At 38.2% G+C, this 18,945-nt stretch overlaps 3 protein-coding genes and 1 long non-coding RNA gene across 4 annotated transcripts; 3 read left to right on the top strand and 1 right to left on the bottom strand.

The window, feature by feature from the left end:
• The first annotated feature begins 365 nt into the window (after positions 1 to 365).
• On the top strand, positions 366 to 5,699 carry pwp1 (PWP1 homolog, endonuclein). Its single transcript, XM_032589254.1, has 15 exons — positions 366 to 548; positions 815 to 873; positions 957 to 1,147; positions 2,357 to 2,442; positions 2,524 to 2,620; positions 2,917 to 3,027; positions 3,148 to 3,278; positions 3,442 to 3,512; positions 3,724 to 3,820; positions 3,911 to 3,972; positions 4,050 to 4,161; positions 4,291 to 4,381; positions 4,473 to 4,594; positions 4,705 to 4,810; positions 4,897 to 5,699. Exons 1-15 carry the CDS (start codon positions 483 to 485, stop codon positions 4,989 to 4,991), a joined length of 1,497 nt encoding a protein of 498 aa, XP_032445145.1. The 5' UTR covers positions 366 to 482; the 3' UTR covers positions 4,992 to 5,699.
• A 285-nt stretch (positions 5,700 to 5,984) lies between these two features.
• On the top strand, positions 5,985 to 8,386 carry mrpl42 (mitochondrial ribosomal protein L42). Its single transcript, XM_032589255.1, has 5 exons — positions 5,985 to 6,118; positions 6,502 to 6,565; positions 7,158 to 7,242; positions 7,446 to 7,609; positions 8,278 to 8,386. The coding sequence occupies exons 1-5, from the start codon at positions 6,040 to 6,042 to the stop codon at positions 8,321 to 8,323; spliced, it is 438 nt and encodes a 145-aa protein (XP_032445146.1). The 5' UTR covers positions 5,985 to 6,039; the 3' UTR covers positions 8,324 to 8,386.
• Positions 6,829 to 7,151, bottom strand: LOC116736648 (uncharacterized). The gene is made up of 2 exons (XR_004342642.1): positions 6,909 to 7,151; positions 6,829 to 6,872 (listed from the first exon to the last, which is right to left on the bottom strand). It is a non-coding gene; the product is annotated as an uncharacterized LOC116736648 (long non-coding RNA).
• A 1,991-nt stretch (positions 8,387 to 10,377) lies between the features above and the next one.
• ube2nb (ubiquitin-conjugating enzyme E2Nb) lies at positions 10,378 to 17,664 on the top strand. The gene is made up of 4 exons (XM_032589483.1): positions 10,378 to 10,509; positions 12,167 to 12,413; positions 13,688 to 13,828; positions 15,912 to 17,664. The coding sequence occupies exons 1-4, from the start codon at positions 10,480 to 10,482 to the stop codon at positions 15,953 to 15,955; spliced, it is 462 nt and encodes a 153-aa protein (XP_032445374.1). The 5' UTR covers positions 10,378 to 10,479; the 3' UTR covers positions 15,956 to 17,664.
• The last annotated feature ends 1,281 nt before the right edge of the window (positions 17,665 to 18,945 follow it).

Genomic DNA, 18,945 nt, shown 5'->3' with positions numbered 1-18,945 from the left:
AGTCCAAGTTATTAAAGTTTTTAACATTTTAGTGGGAAATGGCAACTTGACGGTCCCTAAAACATAGACATAAATACTATGCCTTGGCTTAACCGAAGCACAGTGTTGTGTTGACTTTAGTGTTCCAGTTTAGATATCCATCTTCGGTGTCTCCCTTTTCTCACATAGCCGCCGATGGGGTTCCAGTATGCGTTGACGACCTACGTTCGCTAGATTATGAAATCCAGTTTTAATTTCTGACTTTCGTTAGGCTTGAAAATTTTACTTCAGCCTTTTGTAAGGCATTTCGAAAATAATTCGGTCCTTTTCTGCGTCTTTGACGGAATTTTAATCAGGCAGATTTTTGAACGGCCTAAGTAGGAGCGGTCCTAATCTCTCACATGTACCACAGTGTGCATGCCTGAAGTGATACAGTCTGAGAAGGGGGATAAAAGCACATTTTATTAAATTTACTGCTGTTGGTCTACAAGTATTTTTACATTATGAGCTCCCAGATTACGTGTGTCGGGTGGGTGAAGCGTGGCGTTGCCAAGGAAACCCCTGACAAGGTAGGGAATGTAAACATACAGAAGAAAAATGTCAACACGGCAGTTTAAAGCCTTCGTGATCATGCTTTAGGTGCTTTTACTGACATTTTAAAACTTCAGTCTGTCTAAAAGAAATGTATGGACTAACAGATGGCATAGTTTCTCCTCCAGCAAGACTTCACGAAATGTCACATATAAGAATCACTTGAAATTAAATATACATTTATATTTCACTTTCATTTATCACGTGTGTACAAAAGCAAGGCTTCTGTTTTATTTTCTCTCAGGTCGAGCTGAGCCAAGAGGAGCTTCAACGCATCATCACCGAAGCTAGAGACGATCTGGGGTAATCATTGCAAATGCAAAGACAGAACACTGATTTGATTTTGATGGCAAGCGATAAGTGCCACTTTTTGTCATTGAACCCAGGGACGTAGCAGGGGAAGATGAAGATGAGGAGGAAGATGAAGGTATTCCACGTGATGACGATCCATCTGGAGAAGCAGTAGATGATGATGATGATGATGATGAGTTGGGTCCAAAGACTGGGAATGATGACGAGGAGGAAGACGATGAACTGGCGGAATATGGGCTGGACAAGTATGATGAAGAGGATGCAGGTAAATGGCAGAGTATTTGTGTTTTTATTTGTTCCTCCTCTTCTACGCAGCAATTAAAAATCATTTGCAAAAGTATTTACACAACCTTAAAGTTTTTTTTTTGTTTGTTTGTTTTTTTGAGAGACGAGAAGAACATAGCCTTCAATTGTGAAGTGGAAGGACGCTAGGAAAATGTTTTCCAAATGTTTTCAGAAAAGTCTGACCTGCATCCACATTCCCCCATTTACTAAAAAATGCTGCACATCACCTAAGCAGAAAGTCGTATTCATTGAAATATTGCAGAGACAGCATCATGAGGGGAGAGGAAGCAGAATAATAGAGTAGAAAATTGGTACTTTTATCATTACTAATAAAATTGGTATTATTTAAAAAAAAAACAACCTTACAGTAGTGTCAAATCTAAGAAAAGTAAAATAAATCAGCTAGAAATAAATGCATGCAGATTCTACAAAATGTATATGTAATGAGATTATTAAAAAATAGATTAAAAGTAAGATTACAGCTAAATGATTGGCAGTATAATCACCATCAAGCAAATATGGTGCCGACGTACGTATCACTTCCACCTCTTCTTCTTAATGGCAATGAAGAGTTCGTTGAACTGCTGGTGTGAAGTCAGCTTTAATGTCAATCTTTAAAGTTGCTCTTGTTACAATTTCACTTTGTTCCACTGATACCAACACCACCGTCGAACTAAAATACAACATAAACTTAAGTGAGACGCTGTCAATAACGACATTAAAAATGATATAATTACATATAAACATACCTCGCTGGCTGACTCTTCCTTTCGAGGTAGAAATGAGGTTATTAAATAAATTCTTAAACTTAAATTACCCTTTTACAGCCACTTGCTAAAGCTATGCTTTCATATCGCATGCATCTTCTTTCTCTGGTTCCCTAGCAACATGCTGGATTCCACTACCTACTTTAACCTTTCAAAATAAGAGTCGTAATAACAAAAAATATAAACAATACAAAACAAAACATGTCAACTAAAATTATGGCAGTAAAAATACGGACAGGCAATTGCTAATATAGCAATTTTATGTATTTATGTATTATTTCCCTTCCCCTTCACGTCTGTGCTATTTTGTTTTGGTCTATCACCTACAATACCAATAGAATACCGTTGCTTTTTTGTTTATGACTTTACAAAATGTAGATAAATTCAAGGATATTTAAAACATTTCATCGACTCCAATTCAGCTACTGCTAACCTTGGTGACAGTCTAGCTGGGCTCACAGTGTTCAGCTCTAACGACGAGGATCCCTACATCACCATCAAAGACACAGTGAGCATCTGTTCGGATCGGGTCTTATTTGTCCCAAATAAAGTACCAGCTGTCTAGTTCTGTTTGTTCACCCCCATCTAGGACCAGTATGAGCGAGAAGACTTCCAAATCAAACCCACTGATAACCTCATCCTGGCTGGCAAAACGGAGAAGGACTGCTGCAACTTAGAGATCTATAGTAAATATATCATTTTTATTATGATAAGTGTGTTTGATGATTGGAAAACTGGAACAATCTATTACTCCTCGATCGGAAAAATAGTAGTAAGGAAAAACAGTGTTTCTGCTGTGCTTCTTTGTCTAAAAACAAAAGTCTAAATTTCTAAAGCATCCACTTATCTGATAAAAAATTTTTATCAGAATTGCGAGTCTGTGGAAATGTGTAGGAACCCTGTTTTAATCATTCATATTTGAAGTTAAGTGCATTCTTTTTTTACTAAAGAGCATTTATAAATGTGTTGTGCAACTTCCCAGTTTATAACTCAGAGGAGGAATCTATGTATGTCCATCATGACATCCTGCTGCCAGCCTATCCGTTGTGTGTGGAATGGCTGGACTTCGATCCCAATCCACAAGAGGGACGAGGTAACGAAGCCTTCAGTCAAGAATAAGAAGAAAAAAAAAACTCCAGTTATTTGATAAGTCATGTTTCAAGCTTTAATAAAAAGAAATCAAAATAATGTTCCTTGTTCATCCACTCTGCAGCTAACTACGTCGCCGTGGGCAACATGACTCCACAGATAGACGTGTGGGATCTGGATGTGGTGGACTGTTTGGAGCCAGTCTTCTCCCTTGGGAGCAAAAAGGCCTCCAAGAAGAAAAAGAAAAGCAAAAAGGTGCAAAAATCCCATTAATGTTACACAACTAGCCGCACATGCAGGGGAGAATTTATTTCATTTTGGCCTGACTATTTTATTGCTGTCATTGTGGCATAATAACTTATTAAAAGCTTGTTTTGGTGGCAAATGTTTGAACATATCGCTGCGTGCTGTGTTGCAGGGTGCAGCGGCGGAGCCTGTGGAGGGACACACAGATGCAGTGTTGGATTTATCCTGGAACAAGCTGGTCAGGTCAGTGATTTTTACTCCAATCTCTGTTCTGGAAAAGTCTTAAAACATTTATTAGATCTGGGTAAGCATGAAAGATGACAACAAAGCAAAGAAAAATGGCTGTATTTTCAGACTGCTGTTTAAATCATCCGTCCATCCCTCATTTGTCTGTCTGCAATAGTCAACCCGATATGATTTACATGTTTTATTTCCAACATTTGCTCATTTTAAGGAATGTGCTGGCCAGTGGATCTGCAGACGACACGGTCGTCCTGTGGGATCTGTCTCAAGGCAAGCCAGCCACAACTCTGCGGAAGCATACAGACAAGGTATCCTGCGATGCTGAAATGTTCAGGATTTGCCTTCTCAGAGTGGGCAGCCTTTAGCCGCTGTGAAACAACCGACTTCTTATGTTCCAGGTCCAGACGTTGAGATTTCATCCCTTCGAGGCACAGACCTTGATATCTGGATCATATGACAAGTAAGCGTGATCTTCGCTGCGTCTTTGCCAACAGATCTTTGTATGGTTTCGCATTAACGTCAGGGTTTCCTCTTTAGGACAGCCGTCCTTTATGACTGCCGGAATCCAGACAGCAGCTTCAGAACCTGGAGGTTTAGTGGACAAGTGGAGCGGCTAGCCTGGAACCACTTTTCACCCTTCAACTTCCTGGTGAATACTCAGAACTTCAAGCATACTCATTTACAATAACTTGCTACAGTATTTGTCTGTTAGTATTTATCTGTGTGTGGGTGTGTGTGTGTGTGTGTGGGGGCGTGTGTGTGTGTGTGTGTATTTAAGGCCAGCACAGAAGACGGTTTCGTCTACTGTCTAGATGCCCGCACCGATAAACCATTGTTCACACTAAAGGCACACGACGAAGAAGTGTCAGGTTTGTCAGATGCTGATGGAGAACTTTTTCGTTTTGTCGGTCTATGTCATTTATGGTGGAATAAGATCACATTTTTATTGAACTTTTGCAGGTTTAGACCTCAGCAGCCAGATCAAAGGATGTCTCGTCACCTCATCTGCTGACAAACACGTAAAGATTTGGGACATTTTAAGCAACAAGCCCAGCCTGGTGCACTCTCGAGACATGAAAATGGTGAGAAGTTGCGTAGTCGAGGTTTGAATAATTTTAGATAAAGCTGCAGCTGTGGAATATCTTTTAGGTTTTTGGGTGGTGAATTGAAATTTATTTTGTGGTGTGAGCAGGGGGTGCTGTTCTGTGCTTCGTGTTGCCCTGATCTGCCCTTCGTCTACGCCTTCGGGGGACAGAAGGATGGCTTGCGGATTTGGGACATAAGTGACGTTGCAGCAGGTACGTCCAATCCCTCTGGCTTTTTCCTTTTCTTATAACTTTCTTACTCTCTTCATTCAACTGCCTCTTTTGCTGTCTGCTTTTAGTGAGCGAGGTGTTTGGCAGCCGAGAGCGCATGACGGTGAACCCGGGAAGCCAGGCTTCCTCGTCTGCAGCCACAGCAGACATGGAAGTCGCCTAGTGATCTTCTGGCTCGTCTGTAACCATAAATTAGTCGAATTACCATGGAAACCCAGCAGGTTTTCCTGTCGTGCCTTGCCACGAGAAGGGCAGAACTAGATAAATCTGAACTCACAGCGTAGAATAAAGACTGACCGACATGTATCTAAAAAGACTGGAACACAAACTAGTTAATAAAATGGAAATTACAATAATTAGATGAGGTTATCTGATGGAGGCAGAAATGCTATTTTTTATAACTGTGCTAGTACACATCGTACACATTTTCTCAGATCTTTGCCCCCGTGCCTCGCTCAGTGCATTACAAGTACATATCACTATTAAAAGTAGTAGTACTGATTTACCTGTTCACACAAAATAAATCAACTAAAGTGTTTTATAGTAATTACAAATGTTAAGTTACCAGATATGTTGCTGTTGAATCTGTTTTTATTTTTTATGTGGATCCTAATATTACCATTGGTCTTTGTTTGGCGTTCAGTTGTAAAACGAACATTTTGTTTAAAGTAGATCAAATATGGTATAAATTGTTTAGCGATGTCGGTCTATGGCTTCCGGTTGCATGCACTATATGTTTAGCATCTTTTTTGCTGAGGTTTTGGTTCCTGTTCATAAATAACATTAGCACCATTTAAATCTGTTTAAAGCAATTAAAAACTTGTCACTGAATGAATAGAAGTGGGTTTTGAATAAATTTTGTTGCAATATAGTGGAAGAATGCAATAATTTCCACTGAAGTACCTAAGACACTGGTATTTTACAGTTATGTATAACTGTGGGTTGGCCTATAAACATTTCAGTAAGGTTCCATGAAAATACAGAAGCATGCTACATAGTATCTAAGTTGTTTATTACCAAAGTACCTGTACTTAAGGTCCAGACTGGCATCTTAAGCTGCTAGGGAAAGTAACGTTTTTAACTTTTAAGATTTTTTACTTGAAAATAAAGTCGTTATTTATCCAGGTAGTTGGTTAGTAGTACAGAGGAACCTTTGATCGGATTGCTTAGTCGGAACTATTATTTTGACGCACACTCCATAATAACCGAGCATGGCGTCGGGTCACTTGTGCAAGCTGCACAGCTCTGCATCTCGACTTTTCTATGGCACCATGCTGCGAAACGTGCAAAGTAAGTATTTTTACTCATAGCGAACCCATAATTTTTTTTTTTTATAGTAGTTGAGTTTCCCATTTAAAGCGCCTAAAACACTGACGATAGCTGCTAAGGCTAACAGTGGGGCTAACCTTGACGTCTGTCCAGCTCTTAAACATGTTTATTTACTACACAGTCGATGTTAATACAGATTTTTCTGTGTGAAATACAGAAAATATTTTAATTTAAATACTGTATTGAATATTTTAATACGTTATGTTTTCAATATAACTTATGTATTTTAGGAAATGGATAACGTGCTCCTGTAGTCAGTTTAAAGTAGTTTTTGTGACACCTTCACTGGACCGTGATGTTGTATTGATAACGAGCTGTATCCCTGCTTTTTTTCCCCTTTGCAGCGTGTTTGGTGCCACTTCGACAGAAGTCCGGTGTTAACCCTTCATTAATTCAAGGCCATAACTGGTGTGTTACTTTGAATGTGTGTCTACGTCTAAATGCACTCTAGGCAGTGGTGGCCTAAAGCTTTGAGACTGGCAGAATTTTTTTTTTTTTTTTTTACCCCACAAACCTTGTGGCTTCACTTTTTGTGAAGCTAGTTTTGTTGAGTCTCTGTTGGTATTCACAATATTTATTGTGAATATTAAACGTCTTGCATAAACCTTATGAAATGTTGAAGAAGCACTATTTGTGAAAAACGCGGTTTTGATCCGTCTCAAAACGTTTTACTGATTGTAGCTCTAAATGTCTAAATTTACTCTCTGTAAATTTACTCTCTGTAAATTTAGAGAGAGAGTAACCACAATACTCTCTGTGGTTATTATTAGAACATTTAACAGGTGAGGGATAATTACAGAAAAAGTGGATCAATCCTAAAGTCACTTCTCAGTCAAAAATTAACAGATTTGAACCTCTCTGATATGCATTTTTGTAGAAAAAAATACTTAATCATTAATCAATCAAAATCAAATTTTTATTTAGTTGCATGTAGTAAAACAAAACACCTAAATTGTTGAGCTACATCTTGGACATTAACTTCTTAATTTCTATCATTTAGTGAGGTGGAAATAGGTGTTACATCTGATGGGAAAACCATAGTATGCTACCATCCTGCTGTTGACGTTCCATATGAGCTCACTCAGGTAAGCTCACCTACTCTGCGCTCGGGCCAAACCGTTTGCCTGATTGTCTTGTGAAACCACATAGAGAAGTGAAACATTATTTTTGGACTATTTAAACTCATTAAGTTGTTCTTGAACTGGAGTGTTACGCTATATGTATGATAGGATGAGCAATATGAGTATGCGCAAAAAAACCCCCAACCATTGTGTGTATACCTCTGCAGCCCATAGAGCGACCAGACCCTTTGACCAACCAAGCAGAAACCCACGATCAAGTTTTGAAAGCCCACCTCAGCAAAGAGGTGCTGGATGGCAAAAAGGGGCCGACTATAGAGGAGCTGAGCAAGATGTTCTTCACCACCAAACACCGCTTTTATCCTAAAGGACAGTAAGTATACAAATACAACAACTTTTAAAGAAGCAGTGTCTTACAAAGGTATTGTACACCTTGGCGTTTCTACATTTCTGTGGTTTATTGGGTTTTTATGAGAGAATCAAACGTGGAGGGGTGCCTCAATGTGAGTTGCAACAAAAATGATGGATGGTTTTTAAAATGCTTTACGGAAGAAATCTGGTGTTATTTCCACCAGGAGACACGGTGGCGGCATTGTGCTTTGGGGTTAGATTTTGACAGGAGGGACCGGAAAGCTGTCCTGAGATTTTGAGTCTCTAGATGTTGGGGGGGGGAAGATAAAAGTTCTGCCCCACTGTGAAAGCTACCTCAACAAACTCAGATTTCTGAAAACCTATAGATTTTTTTTTTCCTCTTCCCAATTTTATTACTTTGCATTGAACTATTGCTTAAAATGCCATTGAAAACGAGAGTAAAAATGCTTTTTGCTCTTTGTAGTTTGTGTAAGATAAAACTAAAACTGGTGTTATACCAGTTAAAGATGATCATACAATGTCTCCTACTTTTCTCACATTAACAATACTTTTCTGTTCCTATGTATATGTCTACTGTACAGACCAGGCCTGTCTTGTTTTTATTTCTTCACTATCTGAGATTGAGATTGTTGTTTGCAAATATCAAGCAATCCTTTTCACTGTTCACAGGTACGTCTCGAGGCGCATCAATAAAAACCCCCCTAAGGACAGATAATCAACGTGCACAAACTGATGTTTGACTTGTAAAAATATTGTTTAATAAACTGGTGAATGTTCAGTCTGTTGTCCTTTACCTGTCCCCCTCCATCAGCATCAAACTAACATATGAGCGAAACGGGGAGCTACTGATGTGTAATGCTTGTTTGAAAAAAGAATTCAAAGTTTGTTGAAAGTAGCTGCAGTCCAGACATTTTATTCTAATAACACAAACTTTTAAACCTTTTTTTAATTGTTCTAATATTTTACACGTCTTTTCTTTAGACACTCAGGGATTTATTTGTATATTAAATCATATTAGTTTATAGCTCTAAGAAGATTTGTTGGTTTTCTTTGCTAAATATTTTTATTAAACCTTTGTCGGCATATTCCTCGCTGCTGGGTAGATAAACATGGATCTTTGTGCAGCCATGTTTTATAACAGTTCACATTTTTAAGTATTGCTTTGTCTGAACATAAGAACCTGAGTTCTTAGTTGCCTCAAGAAGCTATTTTCATGTTGCTGTTTATCTAAATGGCATGTTCTTTTGTCTTTCCCACAGTGAGAAATGTTATTCCATATTTATATTACAAACTAAAGTTCATAGACACTTAAAACTGTAAAAGAGTTCAACAAAATCATCAATATTGTAATGTGGGATTGTTTTCTCCACTGGATTTGTGCTAATTTCAAAACAGTTGTTTAAAATTTAATGATGAGACTAAACTTTTTTTTTTCAGTTTTGCATATTAAGATTGAAAATCTAAACATGTTCAAAACAAACATTTACCTCAATTTATATTTAGCATTTTGTGCAGTTTCCTTACCATGTATATCTGTATATATTGTACTATAATTAAAAAAATATATAGCCTTTATGGAATGGCAAGAAAGAACTGTTTACAGTTTGCAACACATTCATGAAGAGGTTGCTGTGGTCAGATGAGACCAAAAATTTTACTTTTGAACCTAAATGCAAAGACAAAAGACTTAACGCTCCATAAATGCCAAGATACGCCTATTCTGACTGTGAAACACGATGGAGAAGCCGTCATACTGCCGTTGGAAAGTTGTTTTTTGTAGGTTCTGGGAAGCTGTTCAGAAATAATGGAAAGATGGATGATACTTTAACCAGTCTTTGCCCTGACAAAATCTGGGCACTTAACAACGAAGTAATTATTAAAACTGTATTTATATAATACCTTTCAAGATTAAACCAAGTGCTTCAAAACAAATTTAAACAAAATTTAAGTTTTCCTTCTTTCCTGCTTCAAAAGAAGGAAACGACTTGAGTCATCTCTGAGTGAGGGACTTCCAAAGCCTTGGGGGCACAGAAGACAAAAGAGAAAGAAAACCTGTTAGTGGAGAAAGAAGACCTGAAACTGGGATGGAGAAAATGGCTAAAACCTGGTGATGAGCCATTTATTTGATTTAAAGCACAGGTGTCAAACTCCAGTCCTCAAGGGCCGATGTCCTGCAGTTTTTAGATGTGCCACTGGAATGAAATGGCTTAATTACGTCCTTGTTTAGATCAGTTCTCCAGATCCTTGCTAATAACCTAGTTATTCTATTCAGGTGTGGTGCAGCAGAGGCAAATCTAAAAGTTGCAAGACACCGGCCGTTGAGAACTGGAGTTTGACACCACTGATTTAAATATAAGCTCTGGGTGACTGAATTTGGGAGCCACTGCACATATGTTGGAATGGCCCAGTCAAAGTTCTCTTCAGTAGATTAGAATATGCATTCACACGAGTTTATCGGGTCAAAAGAACCTTTTGAAAAATAACCTTTAATGCGTGTACTGAGATGATTAATTTATTGATCTGATATATTCTAAAGTCAAATGTGTTCTCATAGCTCCAAGTGGAAAATCCTAATTGCAGAATAAAAAAGGCTGGAAAACATCAGTCTGTGTGTAATTAGTCTCCATAATGTGCTTCACCTAGTGAAAGAGTCGCTGACCTAAAATATCTTTTAAATAATACTCTAATTTAATTAATCTAGGTGAACTACGTTTTTTTAAATGTGTAGCCATGCTGCTGGTTCCACACGTCGTTAGGTCATCATCTGAATGTACCGGAGGAGTGAGTTATCAGTCCCCGCCCCGGCACTTCGCTCAATCCAACCTGAAGACAGGGCGAGTCAGCGGCTACAAATATAACTGCTAACACAAGATGGCCGGTTTGCCTCGTAGGATTATAAAGGTACACCTGACAACGACTAGTGTGTGCGCACGTATATAAGACACCGTGGGAGTTTTCTGGGAATCGCTCGGTTATTGTTTGGGAAATAAATTAACACTATATCGCTTGTAGGCTCGCGTTAGCATAGTTAGCCTCTGCCTTGCTAGCTGTCGAGCTAACTCGCTTCACTGGCAACTGTTTTGTTTGACACTTCCGTTTACTCCATTATTGTCTGCTTGTGCTTAAACTCGGAAGAATTTGACTTGTTGTTTATTTCTTATCTAATTAATCCCACCAACGAGCCAGTTATTGTAATTCGTCCCAGTGGTCATATGAATGAATTCGCTGTTCAAGCTAGGCTAGCTGCTGTAGCCCCTCTGGTTCCTACACATGCCTGGCGGTTTCTGTGAAACTCTGCTCTTATGCGATCCTGAAGTGGTGAAATTGTCTTAATTTGAGAAAATGTACTGGCGTTGCTTCGGTGTCATTGAACAAACCAAAAGAAAATGGTGTATTGTGAGTCCAGTTGCTCTGCGGTTTCCTCCCTTTGCCGCACCGGAGCCTCTTTTTGGGCCTGGCCCAGTGTTTTGCCGAAAAAAACACCCCTGTCTTTTCAAGATCCCCCTCCCTCACAGGAAGCGCATTTCAGTGTTCATTATACGCATTAAAAATGTAACGAAAGTTGGCTTTTCTCACGTCTGTCTTTAGTAAGCTTATCAAATGTATAAACAGACAGCCTCATTAATATCCGCTTCCTTTAAGAATGTGTTTCAGTCAGCAAGGGCGCTTTTTTCGGTACAACACCGGCAGTGAGCGCGATCAGCCTTTTCCGCCACGCCGAGCCTCAGGTTTGGCAGGTTTTCTCTGCCTGCTCCGTCAAGTTGACAAAGTGAAACCACTTCCAGGTTTCTGTTTTTTTGTCGTTCCGCATTTTTTTTCTTTCACCTTTACAACAGAGTCGTTTGTTTGAGTCAGATATAATCGGTTTCCTCCCATCTGATGGTACTTAAAGTCTGCACCTGATTGGTCAGTCATAAAAATCTGTCCTTTTTTTTGGTTTCTGAAATAATTAAAATGGATTTTGGGTATCTAGAGTGCATTATGAAATTAGTTTATGAAAAAGGCTGCTTATTTATCAAAACTTTGGTAGCTAAATATAAGATCTAAGAGTTATTTGTATTTTTTTTTTAGAACACGTCCTACTGCTAAGTGAAACCATCATGAGCGCGGTGTTTGCATATTATTTTCCAGCCTACACCCATTATTTCTGTGGTTTAGCAGCAGCAGCTCCTAATATTAATTTCAGTGTGATTTAATGAGTCTCTGTCTGCCCTTAACGTCACAGTTCTAGTCGCAAAGCCAAACACTGCTGTGGGCGCTTTTTGATTTGCAGCCAATACAGATTAAACAAGAGAAGAGAGCTGAGTAACAGAAAATGGAGATGGATGAATGCAAGAATTTAAACTCTTAAGGTAAAGAGAAGCACGCCTGTTAGTAAAATTAGCCATCAGTTAGTGATTAGTCGTGTTGTTTCCACGCCGAACTCCTGGAATGTAGTCCTTATATATGCGGTTGAAGGCAGACTCTGTCACCTGTCGCCTACTTGAAAGAAACACTTTGCATGTTTGTTTTAATAAAAGTCAACAAGCATACATGTTGTCTTCCCGATCACACGCAGGAGACACAGCGGTTGATGGCAGAGCCCGTCCCGGGGATCACAGCTACGCCCGACGAGGGGAACGCACGCTACTTCCATGTGGTCATCGCAGGGCCTCAGGACTCGCCGTTCGAGGGAGGCACGTTTAAACTTGAACTATTTCTTCCAGAAGAGTATCCCATGGCAGCTCCCAAAGTGCGATTCATGACCAAAATCTATCACCCCAACGTCGACAAACTGGGAAGAATATGTTTAGACATTTTGAAAGGTGAGAAAGTCTCTCATTTCCTTTTTCTTCAAATTAGCTCAAGGAATATACACTGCTCAAAAAAATAAAGGGAACACTTAAACAGGTGTTTAACACTTAAAGTGTTCCCTTTATTTTTTGGAGCAGTATATATATATATACATATATATATATATGTATTAAAAAAAAAAAAACGTTTCACTGCAATCTGAGTTTACATCTTAAACATTAAAATGTTTTTCATTTAGCTTTTACTTTAAAAAAAAAACCAAACAACTAATTTCTACCTGTCAGTCTAAAGTTATTAGTTTTGCTAAAAAAAAATATGCTTTGCTTTTTTAAATAATAGGCTATTTTGTGTTTATTTGTCTGAAAGAATACTGACAATCTGTGTGTTTGAACTTTTAAGATTAATGTCAACATTTACACATAAAACAGAACCTTTAATTTAAGCAACAAATAATCCAGTTTAATTGGGAAGCGGAACTTTTTTTATATTTAGTTTCTCTGCGTAAAGGTAAAATAGAATTTAAAAGCTTAACGAGAAACATCCATTTAAATTTTTATGTTATTTAAAACAGCATGGAGAGGTGTAAGATAATTATCACAGCCTTCCAGTGTGCACACCTGATGAGCTTTTTACATTTTTGGAAATGGGACTTAAAATGTATTTCAATAGGATTTTATGAAGTTTACGGAATTTGATACATGGGTTCAAAATAACTTTTTTGTAAACAAGTCTCAAAAGTGTAGCATTTATTTATAGGATTGATTTAATCTGAATACGGAAGTCACTTATTAGTGTACCTGTGTTTAATTGAATCTAAATGCAGCTTAGCTTTATTGGGATAATAATAAATAAACTTGTTTGATCTATTTTATTCAACCTGTTTCATGAGAGCATCAATAAATATTAATACTTTTGAAAATATTACTTAGTTTAATTTATTAGCTTTTTATTGGGTGAATTGCACAACCATATATAGCTGGTGTACTGAAGTAGTTATAATAGTTTGAATTGTTTTAGAGCAACATTTGTAAAGTTTTGAATGTAAATGGGTACATGTACTGCTGCAAAAAAAAGACGTTGCGTATTGTTGCTGTATCTGTTTTGCATTGAAATGCATCATTTTGGTTCATTGCGTCTCCCTGCTATTGGAATAATTTCGCTCAGCTTCTGCTCTCCAGTGGATCCGTGTTGTTATTGTTGTAATCGTCGGCCGTTTCTCTGTTTTGCATATTTTGCATCGCTATCAATAGTTCTCTCTTTTGCATCTTTTCCACACTTCCAACAGACAAGTGGTCCCCAGCCCTGCAGATCCGCACAGTGTTGCTATCTATCCAGGCATTATTAAGCGCTCCCAACCCAGACGACCCCCTGGCAAACGACGTCGCAGAGCAGTGGAAGAAAAACGAAAGCCATGCCATCGAGACAGGTCGGTGTAAGATTGATCTGTTTTGACTCGATTTGATGTGAAAACAAGGGAATGAGAGCAGCCAAACCGCATTGCAGCTCCTTCAGGTTGTCGCCGGGTCGCAGTTGGAGAAATACTTTGACAGATGGCTGGAAATATTAGCTGAATTCCAGATCTTTGAAATTCCACCCACAGCCGAAGCTCGGCGATAGTTTTACAGGCTCCAGAAGAATCGCTAACCAGTGTTGACTCTGCCTGCGGCTTCGTAGGAGGGACAGCATTAACATAATCAGACGGCAAACACAGACAACAGACGGAGAGGTGAAAGAAATTCCTGAATCCTCCAGGGCGTACCTGCCTCTCTCCCACTAATACTGGCGCTAGGCTAACCTTGTTAGGATAAGCGAGTGTAGATGATGGATGGATGTTGTGAGTTGTTTGGAGGCAGAAAATGCAAATAGCCTGCAGCCACTCGACTGTATGTACAGATGGATCCATCAGACTTTTTATTTTTAAGAATAAAAATGTGCTGCATGTTTTACAGAGGCAGCCATTTTGAATGCAACATAAAATGAAGAAATTATTCTCACTCATACCTCAGTTTGTCAGTTGTTGTTTTGTTTTTTAATTAAACCCTAAAGTGCATCAGTGTACATGCAGTTCAATAATGTGGTTATTGATCAAAACGTGGGAGTCTTCTGGTGTCAAAGTCTCAGAAAAAGCAAATTGGCCTCTTTTTTTTTTTTTTAATTTTGACTGCAAAGCACAAATTAAAACTGAAAAAACACAGTTCTCTAAAATATGAATATAAAATAAAATTTCAATATTATGAGATTAAGCTAAAAAAATAGATATAAATAATTCTCAGTGCCGTCATGAGTCCAACCCCTTGAAGGAAAATGAACATGAAACGGCTTGTATTTATTCACTTTATGTGCTATTTTATAGGAGTTTTTCTACAATGTGATAGAAAACTTTTCTGAACAAGTTTTTGACAATTGTCAAAAAGTTTAGATTCTTTTTTTTTTTTTTAGATGATTGACTTGGCTGCACATTACCACAGACACTGTGCTAATCAGTCAGATGTGCAACTGGAAGTTAAACAGCTGGAAACATGCCAGAGAGATGACTTGTCTAACCTCATTTTAGATTGAGGATTTTATTTTAAGAAACTCCTGTTGGCAGAATCCCAGAAAGTGATTAGACAACTTCTACCTTAAAAAAAAAGGTCGGTATATATTGCAAATCTATCACAATCTCACAATATTCTTGTTACAACGGACTGCAAAAAAGTCAAACCTGACTATATAAATACTAGGCATTTATGCTCTTTATGTTTCTGATATATTTGGTCATATTTGTTTTAAATCAGCATGAAAAGGTTTGAGAAGTGAGATCATTAAGCAACTACGTTGTATTTACAGGAAAACTGTTGTTTTTGTCAAAAATCTATCATCTCATTAAATATTACAGGAGTGGTCATTGATGATATCAGCAAAACAAAACCCGGAAAGTCCTGATCAGAGCATCTGTATTTTATTTTATAATAAAACCGTAACACAGCATTTTATGCACAAATGTATCTGGAAAATACTCAATTTGCTCCTAGCTTTTTTTCTTTTTTTTATGGTGTTTTGTCATTTATTATAGTTTATTACCAAAGCTCTGCTCTGTCATCAGTTTCGCTTCCTTAAAAATGTCAGTGAGCCACATTTGCGCTGTTAAATCTTACGATCTTATCTCGGAGGTTATTTTTACGAGCTCCAACAGAGGAGCTACCGAAGGCCGGCTGAGCCGAACAGCATGAGCGCAGATTAACTTCGCTCCGTTTCGACGCGGAGCAAAACTGCGGCCCGTTTCAAGATTAAATAGATTTTTATTCTCTCAGAAGAGCTTCGCTTTAATTTGAAGTCAGAGTGTAGCAGTCCAGTCCCTGCTGGATCACAGAGAAAACAACTTTACAGTCTTAAGTCTTTCTATGAATAATCCTCGTTATTCTGAAGGACTTACAGATGATCCAGATCGGTTCAACAATCGTTTCACCACCTTGCTCGACATCACAAGCTTCCTGTTTCTCTCCCTTCCTTCCTCTCCCCTCCCGCAGCCCGAACATGGACCAGGCTCTACGCGAGCAACACTGAAGTATAGAGGAACCGAGAAGAGGCGTCTGAATGTGATCCTCAAAATGTACTCCTATACTGTCAACCTTTGAATTTAACGGACACATAGAAAAAACAAAACAAACAAAAACAAGAAATAAGTCCAAATATATTTGAAAGAAATGATGAGAATTACTGCTGCAGACCCCTGGGTGACTTATTTTCCTCTCTTAAGACGCGTTAAGTGTGTGTTAGCCTTTTGATTTTGTTTTCATTTTTTTCCCGTGTTGCTATTTAAATGCATGGACAACCATCAACACCCTCCCCATGTCCTAAAGTACATGCGATATGTTGTCCTGAGCTAGTCACAGACTGGTACGTTTGCAAAATATTCATTCATTAAAGTTTTTTTCTTTTAACAAACCCATCATTTGTCAACACATCTTTGTCTTTTTTTTTTTGTTTGTTTTGTCCAAGCAGCAGATGAAAAGTATTTGTTTTCCCTCCAAGAGTAGTGAAATGAGGGAATCTGAATTTTATGTCCTGAAAAGCAAGAGGATTTTGAGGTTAATAAAAGATTTTAGTAAAATTTGGTAAAACTAAAAAAAAATAACACAAAAAATTAGTGTTCAAAATTCCTGCAGTAAATTATTCTCACATTCTTCCAGCTAAGTGAGACAAATCGTCCTTCAATGCAGTATAGTTCACGTTATGACTTGCATATTTTGCTATATTTGTTTTATTCCGGAACATAAAACGTCATCTGCATGCGCATTTATCATTTTTATCTCCATGCAGTTACACGTTTCTGTGATCAAACCAGGTATTTGAACATCTGCGAAAGCTGGATAATGAAAGGAAGTTATTACAGAACCAGAGGCCACATTTTATTTTGTTTTCTTTTTGTGTCAGGAATATTTTTGGACCCTTTGGGGAGGGTGAGCAGAGAACATTTACACGCTTAGTCATTTCCCAAAACGTCTAGAATCATCTCAGTCGGTAAATAAAGAAGGTTTAGAAGTGTTGAAAATGACTTTTGCTTTAGCTGCCTGTCCGTCTTTGATTTTAAGAACAATAAATAAAGGCATTCGTCAGACCCAAGCTGATCGGAGCAACATGAACTGGTTCATATGGGTGTTCATTTTCTTTCTTTTGAGTCAGTCACGCTTATGTTCAAACTGTCTGTAATGATGTAATGATTATGCAAGTGCATTTACTTGACTCCAGAGGGGGGAATAAGGTCAGTTTGGTGGCAGAAAGAAAGGTGATGTTACAAAATAGAACATTTCCTCAATTCCTACAGGATTTTGTGTTGGATGGAAGAAAGGTGTCAGCATCTAGTGTGGGAGGCTGAATGGTGATTTCTGTGGTCAGATTGTGTCTCAACAGACTATTGCCTCAGTAACTGGGTTAGGACTTAACATGTTGTAAAATACATTTTTGTTGGGGTTTGGGAGGAGGGTTATTGTCCTCTAGTTGTTGCTTAGATTTGTCATCCAGTTACTAACTGCTGTGTTTTCTCTAGCTTAAACCCTAAAGGATGGCCATAAATCTTTAATTTATTGTTTTCCAATAGGAGTTTATGGCAGGAAGTGGTCGGAGCAGCTAGATGGAAATAATTTGAGATCAAACTGATAAACCAGCTCCCCATGTGTACTGGGAAAAAAAAAGAGAAGAAGCAATTCTGTCAATGATTTGAGTACATTTGCTTACATGGCTCTTCAAACATGCTGTAAATAAACTGAGTTGAGTAAGTAAGAGGAGTCTCCTCTGTTTTTTTATTTTTTTATTTTTAAGGTGTGCCGCGTGAATCATTAGAAGATTGCACTTAAGGATTAGCGTCCCTTTGGAAAAGCCCACATCGAGTTGCACCTGAAATTATTCACCTTCGTCGCAAATTTTGCAAAACTCGGGCGTTTTCTGTAAAACATAATTACTAATCTTATCAAACCTTAATGAACTGGAGGCCTTTGTGGGCAAACCTTCCACAGGAGTGATGCAAGAGGCGTGCGTCTGGCTATGAATCATGTCTGCAGCAGGCCAGAACAAATGCTCGTCAACATGCCGAGTAGTGTTCAGACTGCAGTGGTTTTTACAAGTTTCGTGTTTTGTTGAATCTAGAGAAACTACTAAATCATTTCCGCTGGAGTTCGGAGTTCATGTGGCCACAAGTCCACAGTTGACACATTTACGATTAGTTTCAAAGTGACCCCATGTTTTTGGGTTCTAGTGACCTTTAAACTCATTCAACTGAACCACATATTGTTTTCTTGATAACTGAAACACGAAAATAACAAAATGATTCCACACACAAATAAATACAGGTTGTAAATTCATCAAAATGACTTGATGTATTCAAAAACAAACCAACTTAATCAATGTTAAGTTACCCTTCAGATTAATTCTGCCCCAGAAAATGTAGGTAAAACTAATTTCAAGAATAAAATATGTTTCTGTATTTTGGACAAATAAAATCTGTGATTTGTTTATATTTTGTCATCCATAGACACGAGTGTGTTTTATCAAAATATTAGTTTAACCAAGATGAAGTAAGACTTAGCCGTGAAGCAGAAAAGAAAAGATGCCTGGCTTTTAACTTTTTTGCAAATATCTGAAAATTCTGCCCATTTGAATTCAGATTTATTTATTGTGATTCCCTTGAATAAAGACCAGTGTCATCAATTACCTCAGAGGTCACCTAATTAGTAGACAGAGAGTGTAATTTAATCTCATTATAATCCGTCTGTTTTGTGGCGACCCAACGTGGAACATTGGGAACGCAGCAGACGGGTCAGGAATGAAGTTGTGGAGATGTTCAGAGCCACGTTACACTTTCAAACAATACTTCGAGCTGTGAACATTTAACAGAGCAGCTCGTCTTTTAAAATGGAAAAAGTATGACAGCGCTGCAACAAAACACAGCTCTGGCGGACGAATCTATGAACAGCATAAGTGTTGGACGTGAACTACAAAAACCTAAACTCCATGGGAGAGTGCCAAGAAGAAGTCCAGAAGAAGTCCAGCTTGTAGTTTACCACA

This window comes from Xiphophorus hellerii, chromosome 17 (genome assembly GCF_003331165.1).
Source record: "Xiphophorus hellerii strain 12219 chromosome 17, Xiphophorus_hellerii-4.1, whole genome shotgun sequence".
Lineage (NCBI taxonomy): Eukaryota > Metazoa > Chordata > Actinopteri > Cyprinodontiformes > Poeciliidae > Xiphophorus > Xiphophorus hellerii.
Note: the sequence above shows the minus strand (reverse complement) of the source record. Positions and strands in the feature narration are given on the sequence as shown.